General features: G+C 42.3%; 2 protein-coding genes across 4 annotated transcripts; both read left to right on the plus strand.

The window, feature by feature from the left end:
* The first annotated feature begins 602 nt into the window (after positions 1 to 602).
* Positions 603 to 12,882, plus strand: qser1 (glutamine and serine rich 1). Of its 2 annotated transcripts, XR_005097419.1 has the most exons (14): positions 776 to 885; positions 2,127 to 2,236; positions 2,591 to 2,710; positions 2,835 to 6,011; positions 6,150 to 6,454; positions 6,546 to 6,662; positions 6,848 to 6,981; positions 7,072 to 7,247; positions 7,339 to 7,476; positions 7,550 to 7,647; positions 7,843 to 7,989; positions 8,366 to 8,461; positions 8,537 to 8,913; positions 12,868 to 12,882. XR_005097419.1 is itself a non-coding variant. In XM_037246497.1 (13 exons), the coding sequence occupies exons 1-13, from the start codon at positions 776 to 778 to the stop codon at positions 8,675 to 8,677; spliced, it is 4,869 nt and encodes a 1,622-aa protein (XP_037102392.1). In that variant the 5' UTR covers positions 603 to 775; the 3' UTR covers positions 8,678 to 9,501. The 2 variants fall into 2 exon arrangements, 1 of the variants encoding a protein (XP_037102392.1); XM_037246497.1 differs by lacking the exon at positions 12,868 to 12,882 and having other exon boundaries at positions 603 to 885; positions 8,537 to 9,501.
* Positions 10,453 to 18,406, plus strand: depdc7a (DEP domain containing 7, paralog a). 2 transcript variants are annotated; one of them, XM_037246499.1, is made up of 9 exons: positions 10,453 to 10,584; positions 14,332 to 14,776; positions 15,091 to 15,218; positions 15,306 to 15,480; positions 15,937 to 16,154; positions 16,290 to 16,432; positions 16,775 to 16,900; positions 17,262 to 17,340; positions 17,449 to 18,406. In XM_037246499.1, exons 2-9 carry the CDS (start codon positions 14,340 to 14,342, stop codon positions 17,670 to 17,672), a joined length of 1,530 nt encoding a protein of 509 aa, XP_037102394.1. In that variant the 5' UTR covers positions 10,453 to 10,584; positions 14,332 to 14,339; the 3' UTR covers positions 17,673 to 18,406. The 2 variants fall into 2 exon arrangements, with proteins under 2 accessions (XP_037102394.1, XP_037102395.1); XM_037246500.1 differs by lacking the exon at positions 10,453 to 10,584 and adding an exon at positions 11,839 to 11,909.
* The last annotated feature ends 276 nt before the right edge of the window (positions 18,407 to 18,682 follow it).

Genomic DNA, 18,682 nt, shown 5'->3' on the forward strand with positions numbered 1-18,682 from the left:
ACAGGGAGGGCCGAAGGTGGAATCTAACCCGCAACCTCTGAACTGCGAGGTGGACGTGCTAACTAGTGCTTCACCATGCCACCCCGTTTTAAAATAACATACAGGCAAAAATCGATTAAAAAAGAAAAGAAAAAAAGAGTAAATTATTTAAGTTTTTTCAGGAACATGTAATTTCATCAAATGTTCCCCTAGACCAGAATGGTTCAACACTGTCAAACGCTTAAACTATTTAAAATTGAGTTATTGAGTTACTTTTAAGAACAGATCTTTATTATGATCCCAAAGGAGGACACTTAATAATTTTTGTGCAGTCTCTTTTTTTCTAGTTATTCCAAATCGAGACAGCCATTACTATACAAATGAAACCAAACTTTAATCAAACAATCAATGGTGGCACAGTAGTATATTTTAAGTCATTTTTTAACTGGAAAATGTCGAGAACCACTCTTCTAAGACATTGTTTAATATGTGAAATTAGATCACACACTTGCAGTACGAACAACTTGCAATAAGTCGAAGTGCGTGCGATGCATCGTGGGAAGTTCACTGTATGTGTACGAAAGCATGTTGCATGAACACACGCTAATAAGTCACGAAGGGGGTGTGGGTCGAAAAGCGCATTTTTTCATCCGGGGAATAGCGCGATCTCACGGCGAGGAAGTTAGCGGGCCGTGCATCGCTCCGACCGGACTGCCGTAGTCGGCCGCACCGCAGCTGCTACGATGTGTGTCCGCCGCTCTACGAAGCTCCGCCGGGGAAGAGAGCCGTTCACCGGATGATGGACAGTAACTACCCGAGCTCCAGCTTTGCGGACGCGCTGGCTCCGGCAGCACAGCCCGCAGCTTCTTGGGCCTATGGCCGCGACTCAGCTACCATCAAGCAGAGGTAACGAATGGATGGAGGCAGGCGGGGAGGGTGGGTCACCTTACAAAGGAAATGTCGGTGATGGAGGGCCTAGCTGGGGTCTTAGAGGACTAAAAAGTGAATCAATCGCTTGGAAGGAAACAAGGCGCATTTAAAAGAATTCAAAATCGGTGCCCCCAAGTTTTGGCTAACTTGTGAGCCGGTTCCTTGCTGGTTATTAATGCGATCTATTCTCCTCCTAGTTTTAGCTAGCACCGTGTGTATCTACTCTGCGTGCCTGGGGCAGTTTTTGGTCAACTAAAATCGAATTTCGTAGACATATTCTGCGCATTTGTGCAGGTTTCTGGGTTTTTGTAGTTACTATTCTCGAATCACAAATCAGCAACGTAGTTGAACAGTCAAAAACAACAAGCGCAGCAAATGAGTTTCTGTCCCCAAAATAGCAATAGTTGTGTGCTTTTGTTATACTAATGCGTATAAAATAGTCGTGTTGGTCGTGGGGTTACTTACAACGTAATTACAGAAGCACAGTGAAGGAGCGAACTGCATAACATGCTAAAGTTTGTCCACAGTAATAGCAACCATACTTGGTGACTTAAGTGTTTTCAACTCTTCAGTGACACAAAACTTGATATGGCTCTATGTATTAAAAAAGGTAAAGTGAGCAAAGGAATAATCACGATGTATTAAATAAAAGTACTTGTGAATTGACTTCATGCTGCAATTGATAATGTGATTAAAGCTTCAGTAAGACAAAGTTACTCCCATCATCAGGGCACACACACGTTGTTGGCTCTTGCATCATCGGATTAGATTAGATGCAAGGAAAGGTCACCTGAGATGGACAGTTTTTAAGATATCTATTTATTTCGAGACCAAGCAAAAACCCACCGTGGTCCCGTTGCAAAACAAGGCCATTGTAGTAACTTGTACAAGATGGTTATATGCTTGCTTTATATTAGTGCTTTACCCGAGAACGACAACTCCCACAGAAATGAATGTGCTAAAAAATTATGTCACCAAACTCAACTGCCAAGACTAGGACAAGATGGCTGTTTATTGTACAACAGCATAACGTGGCAGTCTCCAGATGAAAATGTTTGCACAGTTAAGTCACTATACCGTAATGATGAAATGTGACCAAGAAGCAAACACTACAACACGGATCATTAGCATTATGTTTCATAATGCATTAAAAAAAAAACTAGAGATTACTGTGCAGGGGAAAAGCAGCTGTCTTCAGTTGTGATTTGTGCATTCAGTTCCAGTTATGGTGCAGCACAGCTTGATGCAGGGCTCCTTCAACGGCAGAGCTTTACTTCAGTACAGCAGCTCCCCACCTACACTACAGCACATCTTGCTGCTGCCACAGGTGAGTTATGAAGCATTTTGTTTTGATATTGACCCTTCTTATTTGCTGTAAGGCAATATGATGTAATCATGATGAAGAAACCAAAGAGGTAGGGCGAGAGCGCTTCTCAATTTGTTCAAATCTTTTCCCCTTAAAGATGATGGCAAATGACACAATTCCTTCCAAGGTCTAACTGTAGCCATCATTAAATATTTATTAACTTTAGCAGCTAATGGTTTAAGTAACATTCCACACATTTGCAAATGTTAGGTTATAACCACTATCAAATCACCTAATTTATACCCTTGACATTGTCATTTTCAAAATAAATAATTAGCGTCCTGATTTCTTTCGTCTTTCCCTGTTGACTTGCAGGAGCACTTGACACAAACATTAATACTTCAGAGACCTCAATCATGAGTTTCCTTTCAGCCATGGAGTCAAGAAGTAGTGCCTCGCTCGTCGCTCCCTTTAGACCCCCATCGTGGACAGCAGGTGAAAACACATTCGAACAAATTGGTCATCCATCATAAACTGCAAGAGCAAAAAAATTGTTTTTGGCTGCAAATGTACATTTTTGCCTTTACACAGCTGACTGTTATCAATTTGTGAAATCCAGGTACCAACTCATCAACCACAGAGCTATACCTGACTGGTGCTTTGCCTTCTACTGCCACATTTCCTTCTCCAGCTGCATTGACAAACTATCAACACACCAGTCCATATACTTCTAAGAGTTATTCCACCAGCTCTTCCCTGGCTCTCCAGGAGCCAGCCCTGAGCACTTCCACCAATGGTCTGTTGTCTCATCAGGACTCCCTCCTGCAACTCAAACCAAGCCAAACTGCGCTTCCAACTGCCCTGGCCTTTAACCTTTCTGGACCCGCTTTGGGCTCAATTCTACCAGTCCAGTCCTCCACGTACCGCTCAGCTCAGGAGTCAGCCCCCCACCTCCTGCAGCCACAGTTTAACCTTCCTGCACCCCATATAGCCTCACAATCCTACGGGGCCACTGTTTTCTCTGGCTCTGTCGAGAGAGCACTTCAGCGAGAATGTAGCGTGATTAAACACCACCAAAGACCTTCTACCAGCCACATAGCCTCGGACCAAGTATCCAATTCCGAGGACTCCTTACAGAGATACTATGCCTCTGGTAGTGAGGGAGGCATGTCCTTCCGACAAGACCGACCCAGTGAGACCCCGGAATCTTGCAGCCCTTCCACAGAAAAGGATTCATCTCATAGGGTCAATGGTGCCCTACAACACAAAGCGGACTCAGTCACCCAAAGCTATTCATGCACCACAGTGCCAACAACTAAAGAGTATTCCTCCAAGTTAGCTTCTGCTGGCCTTGAAGAGAATCACAGAATTTCTCAAAGCTTAGTATCTCAGTCCCCTGAGAGCTATTCCAACCCCGGGCAGAAGTCAAACTCTGTAATTGCCAACCAACTATCCAGCCTTATGCCTAGCACTTTGTCCCAAACCTATATCACAACACACAGCCAGTCGCAGCCCCCTCATCCTTCATCAGGCAATTTGTCTTCCCTTTATAAGACACTACCTTCTCTGTCTAGTCTGTCCGACACTGGGGCATCTTCGACTCTTGTGTACACTTCCGGTCCAGTGCTGAGCCAAGAAATGTATGGTGTCCAGGTTCAGGGTTTGTGTCAGGGGACTCTCTCAGAGAGCTATTCGTCGTCACACTCTCAGAATGTGACTTATACGTCAGAGTCACAGGAGCGGGCTTCAGTGACTCAGTCCAAGCGCTATACCCCTGTACAATCCATCAACTCCTCTTACCAATCCACCTGTGGACAGAGTTTGTCCACGTCTGCACAAGACTACACCCTGATGACAGGCTCTGTGGGGAATAAAACACTTCCTGTCACCATTTCACCGCAGGCAACCGTGCAGACTCAACAGATTTATGAGACTGTGTCTGCTACGTACCCACCAACTACTGAAGCTTTGAATAATAATATCAGCTCATCATTAAAGGACATCAAGCCGACATATGGGAAAGTCACATTTGAAGAACTTCCTATCCAGGAGCTGCAGGCCCTCCAACAGGCATCCATGGAGGGCCTGGTCGCAAACGGCACCACGGCAGCTCCCAACAATGTAATCTATATTGTTTCAAAAAGGGATGATCTCCACAAAACGCAAAGTGTCATCAGAGACATTTCACATTCTGGTGACCATCTCACACAGTTGAATGCAGAACAGCACAGTCACCTCAGTGGACAAGAAAATGCCAATCCAAAAACAACCAACTCCAGTATTAGTACTTCACATGTACTTCTTAGCTCAGAACCAATTAAGCAGCATCCTGTCCTCATCAAATCATCGGAAGCGCAACAACCCCCCCAAGACCATACCCACTTTATCACTGTCCCAAGTGCTCAGGTTCTCGTGGAGCCTAACCAGATGATTTTTCTTCAGCAGCCCCTTGTGCACAATGCCCAGATGTCTTCAAAGGTTGTATCAGTGCAAGGTCTTCAATCAGCCCAGAGCTTGGGCCCTCTTAATATCCAGTACCTCCAGATGGATCGGGAACTGATGTGTCCCAATGTCTCTGCAAGCCAAAGCCAGCAGGCCACAGTTGTGTCTGAGCAGAGCTCGGGATGCTCCGACTCTTCTAAAGACCATTACAGCCAGTCAGCTATTCACCAGTCAAATGATGCTAAGAACCACTTTGCCCTTAACTCTCTTTGCTTCTCGGACTCCATGTTACTTGTCGATGACAGGAATATTTTATCAAACGTTGATGACATACTGGCTGCTACTGTGGCTGCTTGCGGCGTCACGCCGCAAGACTTTGTCAAAGGTGCATCCTCCACAGAAGTTCAAATGGCAGCAATGGTGAGTCCTGTTGATGCCAAGACTCCCTTTCAGACTGTGGATATAACGCAAATGTCACCGAGTTTCTCAACAGCTCAACAGACGATCCGCCCAGACACTAATTCCCACGCCATGGCGATGACACTAAATCGTGCGCAGATCTCTACAGACCGCCAAGGGCAGGCCATTCACCACAGCAACAGTTCTGATCTCAACACAAATGGGGATGGAGACAGCTCTGAAAGTGACTATCACTCAGCGGGGCAGGTTTACGACTCCTCCGCTTTCCACAGCAGTGTCAAAAGTCATGAAAAGCGTGTTAAAACTGAGAATGACTCCATAGAATGCCAAAGGAGACAGGATTTCCCCAAAAAGGAAGCCAACTCTAAGTCTTTGACAAGGTCAGAGGTTTCTGGAGAAGATAATGTAGCGTATAAACCAGCCAAGCGCACTGGGCAGGCAAAGCGGCCTAACTCCAAGGGCGGCGACGTCAGCCCATCTGCTTCACAAAATGTATACGACGGTTGTCCACAGCAAGAGAGAATCAGGCAGAAGATTCGGGAAGTGGAAGCCAGACAACCAGAGGTGAAAACTGGTTTCATTGGCTCTTTCTTGGACTTCATCAAATCTGGCCCCAAACAGCAGTACTCCCCAAGTCCTTCAAGAACTGTTAGCCGCTCCAAAAAGCCTGCTACCTTGGCCAAAGCGCCACCACCATCATGTGTTTTCACCCCTAAAATTCAGACTCTGCCAAGTTCTCTGATTTCCCAGCAAAGTCAGGTCACGATTGCTCAGCAGAAACCTCTGGATGATGAGCTGCAAAGGAACTTGGAGACACTGCCGTCGTTTAGCTCCGATGAAGAGGAGCACACGGGAAGAAACCAGGCACTGAGGAACAGCATCAGCTCAGTGCTCTCTGCCCTTGATGAGCCTTCAGAACGGAAAGCCAAGCCAGGTATAGTAGTGTATTAGTAGATATTTGGTTGGTTTTAGGATTTACATGGTGGGCTGGATCAAAGATTCCTACTAAAGATGGGCCTTTATTTCAATGATATAAGGAACTATATTATTGGCATGCTTCATCTTCCTGCAGATAACCCCGTCCCCAGTATGGTGCCAAAACCAGTCCCAGTTCCCACTGTGCCGCTCAGCATCACTGACACCCGCTTGCCACTAATACCCACTGCTGCTCAAATGCCAACCACAGTCACCACAGTAACAACATCCGCCATCAAGCAGGGGCCCAGCGCAACGCCGCCTGGCCAGCTCGCTGTTCAGTTAATAAGTGTGGCAATCGAGGGACTGACTGATGAGGAGCTGTCGGACAGTGGAGGGGAAGGAATGTATCGGGAAAGAGACGAGTTTGTTGTAAGGAATGAGGATATTGAGACCTTGAAGGTATACAATAATTGCAAATGATGCAATGTTAAAGGAAGAACTATTTGACTTCTCTCAGTCGAATAAATAATTTATTGTCTGATGTTACCAGGGGACATTGCGTGCAGGAAGTGAGCCTCCTGCCATCTGGAAAGTCCAGAAAGCTTTGCTGCAGAAATTTGTGCCAGAGCTAAGAGACGGAAAGCGTGTCTTCTTTGCTACAAACAGTGTGAGTATACACTGTACTCAAATAAGTCCATTTTTTTTAATACATGCAAACAAATTGCAGGTACTCAAATTCAAATAATTTTCTCACTTTTTTCTCACCTCCTGGCTTTTGTGGGTATTGTTGTGGTCATCTACAACTACGACTTCCTGGTTGCTAATTCAACATATTTTGTTTTGTCTGTGCAGTATCTTGGATACTTTGGTGATGCTAAAAGTATGTACCAAAGGGTCTATGTGAAGTTTCTGGACACGGTTAACAAAAGGGAATATGTCAGAGTATGCAGTCGGAAGCCGCGCTGCAAGCCCATGAACTCACTCAGGTGTGTTCACACTGCAGACTCATGAGAGTTGAACAGTTTCTGGCATGTTGCCGGTGCTTCAGTGATGACATCCTTTGGTCTGCTTCACAGGGGTTTTCAAGTGAAGACTTTGCTGGGCTTAACAGGCGGCCCCTTCTCGTCATCTCAAGGCCAAAAGCCTCGCCCCAAACCCCTCAAGCAACGAGCAGAGCCCCCACCCAAGAAGAGGAGAAAATGGAAGGAGGCGTTGTCACCCGCTGCCTCGGGATCATCCGCTGAAGAAGACGGTAAAGAAGCACTTGAATCATTCTCAGATTGGGAGATTGAATCAGGATCGTGGTCAGAATTTGTTATCACCTCCTTGTCTTATTCTCGTAGAGTTAAACCCCCCAGTGCCTTTCGCTTCGCGACTTCTCAACACGCGAACTATGAAGGAGACTTTCAGGAGCTTTGTGGAGCTGCTCGTCAGCGTTGCCCTTGACGAAGATGTGCTGGCTGAACTTGAGCGAGCCAACGGTAAATGCTAAGCATATGGGAAAGATGGATTCCCTCCAGAGGTCTGACTTTGCCTGTCCTCTCACGGCCACAGATGCGCTGCTGCTACCACAGATGAGGAGGATGGACAGCTTAATCAGTGATAACAGAAAACGCCTGCTTCACAAGCTGCACATTGAGCAAGCCCTTAAGGTGGGTTTTGTTCGATTGTTGCCGTTTCGTGATACGGTGAAGCACATTCAAACAGATCATACAAAAATACTCCCACATCCAGTATATTTGCACTGCTCTGTGGGAACGACAATTGCTGGAAGCTAGTCGGGAACCTACTCGGCCTCTTCACAACATAACAGAACAGTGTAACGTGATCTTGTCGTCTATCTTCAGACGGCACTGGACAGTTTGCCAGAGATTACGGTGGTTACGGAGCTGACAAACGATGGGGAAACACCCGCCTTCAAAGTCCGACTTGGTGGAATGGCCTACAACAGAAAGACCTTGAAGCCTGACGAGATGCCTAATCAAGTGCCGCAAGTAGGACACTTGTGATCATTTTGTTAGCTGTTTTTTTTTTTTTTTAGCTTCTCAATGCGGACAGGTTTTTTTCTTTAACTATAATCTCATATAGCATTTTATGTAAAAGGTACAAACTTAGTTGATTTTTGTACCTTTTAGAGCTGTGAATTCTTGCGCCATAAGGAAATACTTTTGGTGCATTACCGCCACATTCTCTCCACTGGCAATAATCCCCCAAATCGCCAAAAGCAAGTCAACAATTATGGAACGGGGAATTTGAGTGCCAATCTGTATCTCAACTGCTTTTGGCACTCTGTTTATGGGTCGGCTCTTTAGGTCTGTCCAGCAGAGGGTGCAATTTCCCACCATTTATTGCCTGTCTCTGTTTGCGTAGGAGTACACGGTGGACCAGCAAAAAACCCGGTGGGTTTCGCTGTATCACTCTCTACAGCACTACAAGTACCACACATACCTCATGTGTAGGGATGAGGTGAGACGGTTCTTACTGTCGTAGAGCTTTGCTTTATGGAGGCTAATCATTATCATCATGTTATTTGTTCTTCAGATCGCCACACTGCGTGTGCAGGCGGGTGAGCTGGGGCAGGAGGAAACCATACAGAAGTGCCTGCAGAATAGAGCTTGGCTGGAGGGGCTCTTTGACCGTTTTGGGGAGCTGATTAATCAAGTGCAGCAGGCCTGCCGATGAACAGTCTCATATTTTGAGAACACTTATGAACCTTCGTGTGTTGTCTTTAAACTACACATGGATCCGAGCAATATGGTGCCAAAGGAGTGCATAGATGTAAGATGTCTCTTCTCTGTAGCTGAGGTCTTAATAAGAATCTAATAGAAACTAGTTTTTACCTTCTTTGCCTCAGCAGAAAGCATCAAGAGAGGACAAGGGCTATGTTTTGGGAACTTTTCCCTCCATAAGCGCCTCCTGTTTGTTGCAACAGACACAGTTTTTTATTGGTCATTATAGATTTATAATTTCTATTTTTTTAGCCAGATTATTATGGATGCTAGATTGTGGTAGAAATCAGAATGCCGATAGATATAATAAGCCTTTATCAATCGGTTCAATAAGTAGGTTCAAATCACAGAGAGCCCTATTGATTGTAATTAAAAAACAACAACCTTAGTTATATACTTTTTGTAAAACATCCCATTTTTAGGTGTGTTAACTCACATGGTTATTCATATATATAGTGTACATTTTGTATAAAAAAATTAAGCCAGTGGGTGTATTGCTAACAAAACACTGTATCTACTATTCAACATTTTACTTTTAAGAGTCATTTTCATGAATATTGTTTTTCTGAGGGTAAAATACAGCTGTCTTTATACTCCTTTGCATAGCTCACATTTTAATGATGAATAGAGTTCTATTTTTCACAAAGTAAATATTATTATGTACTTTTTTCACTGTATGCTGATAACGGGCAATTTTTACAGTCACTTTTATGCTTTCAAATATTTTTGGTCTTCTCAAGATACAGATTGTAAATAAAGTGCCACATGAATGAATTAGATTTTTTTCTGTGTGTAAGTTGTTGCCATCAAGTAAATCAACATTTGAATAAATATAAACATGTGCACTGACGTGAGATCAAAACAGCTGCAGCCTAGCTGTACCAATACATTATGTATATTACTTAACTACATATCATAATCTTCCTAATGTGTACATGCAGTCAATAACTGCCACCAGCTCCTCAAATATTCACACGTTATTTCTCACATGCTTCCTTTTTCTATTACTATACCTGGCCAGGGCAATTGGCATCTTTTTACATGACTTGATGTTTTTCTTTTAATCCTGGTTGTTATTTAGGAACACTGGTTGACCAACGCTGTTCAATGTGATGCTGGCCCTCGGTGTTCTCATGATCAAACTATTCACTATTGAATAAAACATGACCGTCATAGTGCAGCCATAACACAAAATGACCGTCAGTCCTTTGAGAAACAAAAGTACGTCTGTACTGATCTGAGGAGAGCCTCTGTCTTCTGGTTGGAGGCGGACAGCAGCCAATCAGTTCACCATTCCACTACTGGTCAAACTGGTTGAGACAGATGCTGGACTTCTACTGTCTACACAAATTGTAATGAGCTGCATTGTTCTCAAAGTGGGAGAAGAGAGGGGTGGGGGGTCCCTATAGAGACTATGTGAAAAGGACCGTGTGGGGAAAAGACGTCATAAACGAAGTTACATTATGTTCCACTGACAGGTTAATTACATTTTAAAGGTCACATTCAAGAGCTCTAAAATGCATTTAGTCTGCCAAGCTCACCTCCAGTATAAAAAGCATAAAGAGTCAGGAATTATGTTTGCAGGCAAAGAAACACGAGGCCATTAATGATTAGCTATTCTTCATATTAACCAGACTGCCTTCTTTCTCATTTTCCCTTCCGCTTTTTGGCAGGCTTACAAAACAAAGGTATGCGGGAGTTCTTGGAGAAAGTTGTGAAACCTGTTTTTCTTTAAACCACTTAGCTTCTCGCTCTCAAAGACAAGAGTTACATTTCCTCTAAGGTGTGGATGTGACGGGTAGAAGTACCTCATCTTACTTGTGACGAGAAAGAAGGTCAGCGCTGAGAGATCAACCTATGGTAAGCCTGATAGCAAAGTTGCTTTAAGTCATACTTAAGTGTTTTGTTTTAAAAAGAATCAAAAGTACAACAAACAAGGAGTGTCCAGTTGCCTTAATTCAGTTTTTGCAGATTATATTAAAGTGATCTGGATGACAGAGAATATATAAAGACAAAGAATTAAGCAGGCACATTGATATGTTTTTAAAGTGATATTGTAAAATAAGTTAAAAGTATTGCTATTAGGCCAACAAAATGAAAACAAGTGGGTTCAGTCGTGTAAACATTTACGTAGACTTTGATGAAATTTCTCTTGTGTTCCCTATGTTTACAAAAGCCGATTTTGTTTATTTATTTGCTGTCCTCCTCTAGTGGCATTGCCTCAGGTAAAATAATGTTTTATTGTATATGAGACAAACCAGTTTGATGCACCACTCTTAAGCCTTACCTGTTGTGTGCTGTACTCGAGTCACGTTCCCACTCATTGAGTTCAGTGTCACCTTACCGTGTTTTGTTGTTTCCACTGTCGGATTACTTACGCCACACAGATGCCACGGGGTCACAACGTGAGTGATATTGGTACGGCATTGAGACCGTGGATGGACTCATCTCTGTGACTGACTTGTGCATGTGTCTGATCGCAGATCAGATTGAGCAGCCTTTATTGGGTATCCATCTCTTCCACCTAAAAAAGAATACAGTTGCCTATTTACTTGAATATGGCCCTGTTTGGTTATTAGTAAAGTGGTACAACAACAGCATTTTTATATTTGTAATGGTAGATTGGGGGGGGAGCAGCTTTTGACACTAATGGAGCGCATTACACCAAGTGTACCTAATCAAATGTCTGGGAAGTGTAACTTAACAGTGCTTCTTACATTCTACGTTAAATGTATATTTTAGGTTTTTTTGCCCGTATTTTGTTCGATTAGTGTTTATCAGTTCATTTTGGAGACTTCAAGGCAGTAATTTCGAGTAAAACACGAGTTGAAAACATGGCGTGCCAGCAAGTAATATTTCAGTGTTTTGTTAAGAAAGACTGTTTTATCGTTTTATCGTATACTTTTTATGTAAATTTTCTATAGCTTGGGGATGATAAATAAACGTCAACAAACCTTTTATTGAGATTTCATAAGTGAGGGAAGACAATACGTCGAGGTACTTCCTTCTTATGTTGAAATCCGCCATGACGGTACTGATTGATCATGAATAATTAATAAGGGGGAGGAGCTAACAGGGTACCAAGACGCTCGTAGAAGTTTGCGTCACTTTAGTTGAGCGTGAGGAGAGGTGGAGAAGAAGAGGCGGTTTGCATGGCTTCTCGCTGTCACTGGAGCGAACAGCAAGTAAACGCATTGCAATGATTTATGTTGCTGTTGTTGTTTTTAAATAACCTAATATGTCTAATTTAATGAGTCATTTCCCGTGCTCACCTAAGTTTGGTTGACTCGTTTTCATCCAAGGCGTGCGTCAGTTTACAATTTTGCAGTATTACCTGAAGTTAATTGCTCCTTTTAATACTCTGGCTTGTGTAAATAATTTTTGGGCTAATTAGAACAATGCATTGTTACAATAATTAGAGGACCTGCTCGGAATGTTTGTTTGCAAGTCTTGCTGATTGTGATTGACTTGCTTTATGGCAATGATTTAAGAGTTTTGAACTAGGCTTACAGTATAATTATCACAGCTTCTTTGCATGGATATTGTCTCCTTGACATAAGAGTCCCAAATTTGATTCATTGATGGATTGACAGATTAATGATTATCAAAAAAATCATGAATCGATGATCAAAATAATCATTAGTTGTAGTTGTGGCCCTATACAAAGTAACTGAGGTGAAAAAAAATAGGTGAGACAAGGTTGCACTTCTTATGCGATTGTTCAAATGTAAACGAGCATCCAGTTTGCCTTGACAGCTTAATCTCACTTGTTGCTGCATACTAAAAGAATAAAGATTATCTGCACACCGGCTGTTAATGGCCTGATGCCACACAATGTGCTCAATGTGCAGCATGCTTGAGGTCCTACGAGGCTATTTAGCACAGCTATACCGATGGTGATGATGATGATGATGATAATAAGGCTGGTACTGTGATATTCACAAGGGGAAATAAAAGTCTCTTGTGTTGATGGCATTTGTCTCCTCCCTCTGCAATTATTTACCCCTACTGCTGTGTGCAAACACTGCTACACTATTACTCTCTACCTGCCTAATCAAAATGATAGAGCCTGCAATCATTTGTCGTTGTTGACTCTAGGTCCCACATGAAGCCTTTTCAGGTGTCAGGCTACCTATAAACCAGGTTGTGTGTGTTTGTACGCGTGTTATTTGGTCTTTTTTATTTTGTGGCCTAGAAATTTGCAGTAGCCAAGTTGGGCCAGCCTCAGACAATTCATGTTAAATCGTCTTATTTCAAATGTGAGCAACAAGAGGTGACTGAGTACAGTTGTGTTCCCTGGATTGTTTTGACCCACACATGACCCCCATCACCATACTTCCCCTTATTCCCCCTTCTCTGTGTTTTTCAGACTTTAACGAGGGTTTATAGAAATTGATCAGATCCGGATTTGTGCCGTAATTCGTAATGCAGGGAGTCCTGTGGATTACCCAGATGGTCCTAATTTCTAATTGAAAGGATTTTAATCTGATATTGTCACTTAAACATGTTTGATCCTTGAATCGTCTGAATTCTATGAAATTTCCTTCTGCACAATGTACTTGGCTTACCTCTATATATTTTCTGTCTTCTTTATGCACGAATGATTTGTCATACGGGTATTTTATCCAGTTTTGTCCAAGGTTCCACTTTAACTCAATCAGGTTCGTCTGCATGCACTTATTGTCCGAACTGCTGTTTTGTTGTTGTTACAGGTGGGTGATAATAGGATTGTCATATTGTATTGTCATAACAAAGAGCATAGCTGCTACGTCAGGGACAGTGATTTATAGCCCCAGGCTGCTGACCACCCTCGTCCTCTAACATTTGCTCAACTGGCTTAAGATGCTCCCTGTGGTGACATAAAAACTACACTGGCATCTCATGTAGGGACACTCTGTTTTCTTGTGGTGAGCAGCACACTTCTAAGAGAATTGACTTTAAAGCCCAGACCAATGAGATGTGCAGTAAGAGACCCTCTTACCCATTTTTTCTTTTCTTTTCTAGTTTAGCTGCATTTGCACTATGAATAAAAATTGATTCATTTATTGTCAAAAATTATTTTGATTTTGGGGTGTGAAATTAATTGCGGTTAATCAAGGCAAGTCAGGGCTGCCACGCTTATGAAAATTGCTTTAAAAATTAGCAAATTTTGACTCTTTCAATGTCCATTAATCGGCCTGACCTGTGGTGCCGTCTGGTGCATGTCTTAGCAGCAATGAAGACCACCCACATTGTGGAATACGATATTTAGACATCTTTTGTAAGGGAGGTCGAACAGTGTGTACATTGTTTCTTCATTCCTGGAGAATCACATTGTCTTCTATTTAAGTGAACTCTCTGAACTCAACACGCAATAATTAATTCCGGGAGACTTTTAAGATTTTTTATACCTTTTAGTTATTTATTTTAGTAAAATACAGAATCATAATTTTTTTGAGCTTTCACCAAATTTGGAATACTGCACCTCCAATGTTTTCCAATTCACCATTATTTTTCATGCATAATACCCAAAGTAGGAGTCTGGCAAACTGTACCTTTGATGGTAATTACTAAGACTAAACTGAGCTAAAATTCTAACCCTTCTAATCTAATCTTCTATCCTTTCAGAGCGAGGCATGGCTGAGAAACCATTCCGGGCCACCCAAATCTGGAGCAGCATCATCTCCAACCTCCACACTCACGTGGAGGTCAAGCGCCGGCGCCACAATCTCAAGTCCTACCACGACTGCTTTTTGGGCTCCGAGGCGGTGGATGCCGTGTTAGCGCACATCACTTTAAATCACTTCTTCGGCGACGAGGCTGTCCCTCGCCAGAAAGCCATCCGACTTTGTCAAGCCCTCATGGACTCAAAGGTCTTTGAGCCAGTGGGCATTAAAGTGTTTGGCAAGGAAAAGAAGAGAGACACTTTTGAGGACAGCAGCTATAGTTTGTACAGGTTCCCAAGCACGGAGACGGACTTGTCACCACTGAACAACACCAAGTCCAACTCTACGGTGACCATAGAGAGCGGCTATGACTCTCCAGGCAAAAGCAGAAACAAGAACAGCTACAGGTAGTAGACGTTGATTATATTCATGCTGTACTTAAATATTGAATTCTTTAACTTTTGCCTTGAAATACTAATTTAATTAATTTCATGACCACACTTACTGTATTCTATTTGAATACAAAAAAACATATTAGATGATCAACTGAGTCTAATCTAGCAGCTAGTAGCAAAAGTGTTACTTTAGTGCCATCTTGTGGTGTGGTCGTGAAATCATTACATATCCATGCCTTTGGAAACTAAACAGGCTTGAAGTCAAGTTTAAAACAGGTAAGGAATTGTAAGGAAATAACCGCAATTTCCATCCTGTAACTCTCCAGACAAGATGTGCCAATCTACTTTACTCACTCTCCTGTGAGAAAAGGCAAATCAGTGGACGAGATACTGCAAAGTCTCAACCTGAACTCGACCATCACGCCTCAAATTAACTTAGGTGTCTCAAGAGAGCGTAAGTAGAACGTGACAAATGGTACAAGATCCCACAAATGTGCATACCTCATACTTTTTGTACCTTTCCAACTACTCTTCACTGCAGTGGTCGTGGAGGTTTGGCACCAGCAGACGGTGTGCAGGCTCCTGCAGTTAATTGAGCTCCCGTTGCTGGAGAACAAGCATGACTATCGGAATTCTTTGCACATTGGAGAGAGCCACTCAAACCTGACATCAGACTACATGGACAGAGAAGTGCTCAAGGCCTTCAGTGAGGCACAGTAAGTTTACGCAACACCAGCATTTTGGAAGCCAGAGACTAAATATGGTGAGAAAATTGTGGTTTACAATATCTCCACAACAAGCATACATCTCCTCCCTGAAACCAAATGTGTTATAGTACCAAGAAGATTGACCTGTGAGAGGCAGCCTGGTACCAAAGGAAAAGGTTGTCGCAGTAGAAGTAGTAGAAAAACGAAAACAAAATGTCTAGTCTTAGCCTAGCGTTGCAGTTGCAATTTTATCGTGGTGAATGATGCATTACACAAACAACAGCTGCTCTTCTCCAAAATGAAATACTGTTTTGATAAGCATTAGTGTGGTATTCGTAATATGTTGGTTATGTTATGAAGCTACTCAAGAGGGTCCACATGATGTTTGTAAGAGATATTGCATGGATCTTGCTTACGTCATTTTGTTGTGTTAGTTTCAAATCCCAACTGCTTCCTCTCCCTCAGGGAAGATGAATGGATGTCTGGTGCTATAGACTGTTTGGACTTCCTCCCTGACGCTCAAGTGGTTAAGGTCAGCAAAGGCCTCGCGGGCTGCACCAACAACCTGGAGTGTAAGAAGCTACTTTACGAAGTCCTGGCTAGGCATTACGCTCGAGATGAGCAGCCGCCTCTCTTCAGCAACCACGTGTTCGACATCCACTCGGGCATTTCGGAGCTTCTTGGTGAGAAGGCTTCCACATGCTTCAAAAAGACTCAAACATATGAAATTAATTCAATTAAAATAAATAAATAACAATAAATAAGATCCCCTTTCCTCAACCTTGTGTCATCACTATTTGTGTGCGGTGTGTCCTCAGTAAACGGAAAACTGGGGCAGGCTCTGGAGGCACTGCAGCTGAGCCTCAAGCTGCAGGACTCTGGAGGCAGAGAGGAGCTCCGGCGGCTGCTCAGGTTCATGGCCATCGCCGCTAACACGCAGGACATCAAACTCCACCAAGAGGTGTGTGCCGTTGAGAGGGACATTAATATGTGGTGGAGGCAAAAGCACCTGGCTGCTAGGAGAGGCACAGTTGATTATTGAAAAATATATATATATATAAAGAATAAGCTGACCTAATTAAAGCTGTATTTTAAGGCATTCTAATTCAATTTAACAAAATATAGTAAAGCAAATACTAAGGATAATGAGTGCAAATAATGTATTGAGTATCATAATGGTTTAAAATGTGAATATATCGTCTCTACTCCTCATTTAATAAATACTTAAGCTCAATTTGATAGCCAGGTTGTTAGTTAAAGTGTATAGTTACAATTCTTTGCTGACCCTGCATGTGTTCCTCAGATCGAGAACAGAATGGCAGTGAAGAGGTCATTCTCCAGCGCCATTGTGTACAGCAGAAGACTTTCCAAAGGCAAAGTGGACCTGATGGTTCTGTTTATGATGGACAACCACCACGATCTCTTCAAAGTGAGTGTTGTACGTTACATCGTGTTTGATAACAATCACGCTCAAGGCTAGAGCTCCTAGACGGCTGGTGACGACTGCACGCTGTTTACACGAGTTTCATCTCCAAGGCACATCAGGAACAGCTTAAAACTAATTGCCTGTCTCTGAAAGAGAGAGAAAAAAATGACAAGCTTCCCAACAGGAAGGAGGTAATAAACAGGGACGTTATGTAAGAGAAGTGCAGCGGAAGAAAAATTATAATGCAGCTTTTGTTTGTGCTTTTCAAATTATTTTATTCTTCCATACAATATTCAATGACCACACTGGTCACAACATTAGGTACACCACCACAAATGAATACTTAAAGTTTTACTGCCATCAGGTTCCTGCTTCACTACACACGATGGTCAGCGACAGATTAAAGAATATTGATAGAGGGGAGGATGGAGATATCATAGCAGGTATGCAGATTTCACATCATCCTATCACGGATTCAACTTCATTTCGATAAATTATTTACTCCTATTTCCTGTATTATTGTCGTATTCCCTTACCCTCTGTAAAACCAGGGTCAACATCTAGCACAAGACAGACTGCAAAGGCTTACCCAGAAAATGGAGAAAAACACACCGAAGAGGAATTGTGGTCATTACTGCGGAAAATCCACGAGAACCCCAACCTGCCCAGCAAGGAAAAGAGACGACTGCTAGCACAGTTCTACAAAGACCACCCGGACATTTTTGTACTGTATTTTAGCAATAAGTTATCAAGCATGAACATGTTGCTACAGTAATGTTTATTATTGGTGGAATATAATGTGCAGAGTGTGGTGTAAATGAGAACATATGTGTGGCCTTTGTGTATATACTGACGGTGAATGTGAATTTGTGAAGAGGAAGCTGAGATTTTTATGAACATACCATCATTTCTTGACTACTGAGCCGGACCTAGGTTATTATAGTTATTGAAAACTTGTGAGAAAACTAAACCTGAAGTTGAAAAAAACATATTCATTTACAAAATGAAATACGAACCAAAATGCTTAACAAACTGTAACTACATTTTATATTTATAAAATTGACTAGAAATGTTTTATGGAGTTTATTTTAGATTTATTTATTGCGGTATTGTTGTATGTCCATACAAAAAAAAGGAGAGTCAAACAGTCATTTAAATATTGTAGCCTACCTATTCAACATTTTGTGACTCTTTTTTTTTTTTTTTTTTAAACCTTGCACTTGACAAATACATATTCATATAGTCAAAAAAAGCTAAAAGCAATACTAAAATTAATAAAACCTAAACAAAAACAGCAGTAATCATAGCGGCTTATATTCAGAAACTACAGTAGCTGATGCCCCAAAAGTCAAACAAAGCTGTTGTGAGAGACTGATGAAGATTCAGAAATGTTTAAGATTCAGGCAGAACTAGTCCAATGTGAGGTAGTGAATTTTGCTCTTTATGGATGTGTGTGCTTTGTGAGAAAAGAACAAGATTTGCAAATAAACAATGTGATGCAGCCCTGCAGCTGTGTCTGAGAAAGTTTTGTGAAGCTAATTTGAAAGTCTGATGCTGCTGTGTTGTAAAGGGTCGGAGAGATTCATGGGAATCATCCCCTGTGGGCATCAGTTTCAAAAGCCTGCTTCAGTCACGTCGTCGAAGTTGCGTTTCCTACGGTGCTCTATAATGAGATCCATTAAAAGAGGAAACGGCTGCTTTGTTAGTAGGTGATGGAAGCTGTAAACACAAACGACCAAACATTTTGATTGCACACAAACAAATGTTTAGCATAGTCTACAAGCA

The sequence above is a fragment of the Syngnathus acus genome, chromosome 3 (assembly GCF_901709675.1).
Source record: "Syngnathus acus chromosome 3, fSynAcu1.2, whole genome shotgun sequence".
Taxonomy (NCBI): domain Eukaryota; kingdom Metazoa; phylum Chordata; class Actinopteri; order Syngnathiformes; family Syngnathidae; genus Syngnathus; species Syngnathus acus.

Excerpts from the sequence above, each read along its gene's own strand:
- qser1 (XM_037246497.1), top strand. The coding sequence starts at position 776 with ATGATGGACAGTAACTACCCGAGCTCCAGCTTTGCGGACGCGCTGGCT. Across the intron at positions 2,237-2,590 it reads ACATCTTGCTGCTGCCACAG|GAGCACTTGACACAAACATT; the intron begins GTGAGTTATGAA and ends GTTGACTTGCAG. Across the intron at positions 7,990-8,365 it reads TGCCTAATCAAGTGCCGCAA|GAGTACACGGTGGACCAGCA; the intron begins GTAGGACACTTG and ends CTGTTTGCGTAG.
- depdc7a (XM_037246499.1), top strand. The coding sequence starts at position 14,340 with ATGGCTGAGAAACCATTCCGGGCCACCCAAATCTGGAGCAGCATCATC. Across the intron at positions 15,219-15,305 it reads CTTAGGTGTCTCAAGAGAGC|TGGTCGTGGAGGTTTGGCAC; the intron begins GTAAGTAGAACG and ends TCTTCACTGCAG. Across the intron at positions 16,433-16,774 it reads ACATCAAACTCCACCAAGAG|ATCGAGAACAGAATGGCAGT; the intron begins GTGTGTGCCGTT and ends TGTGTTCCTCAG.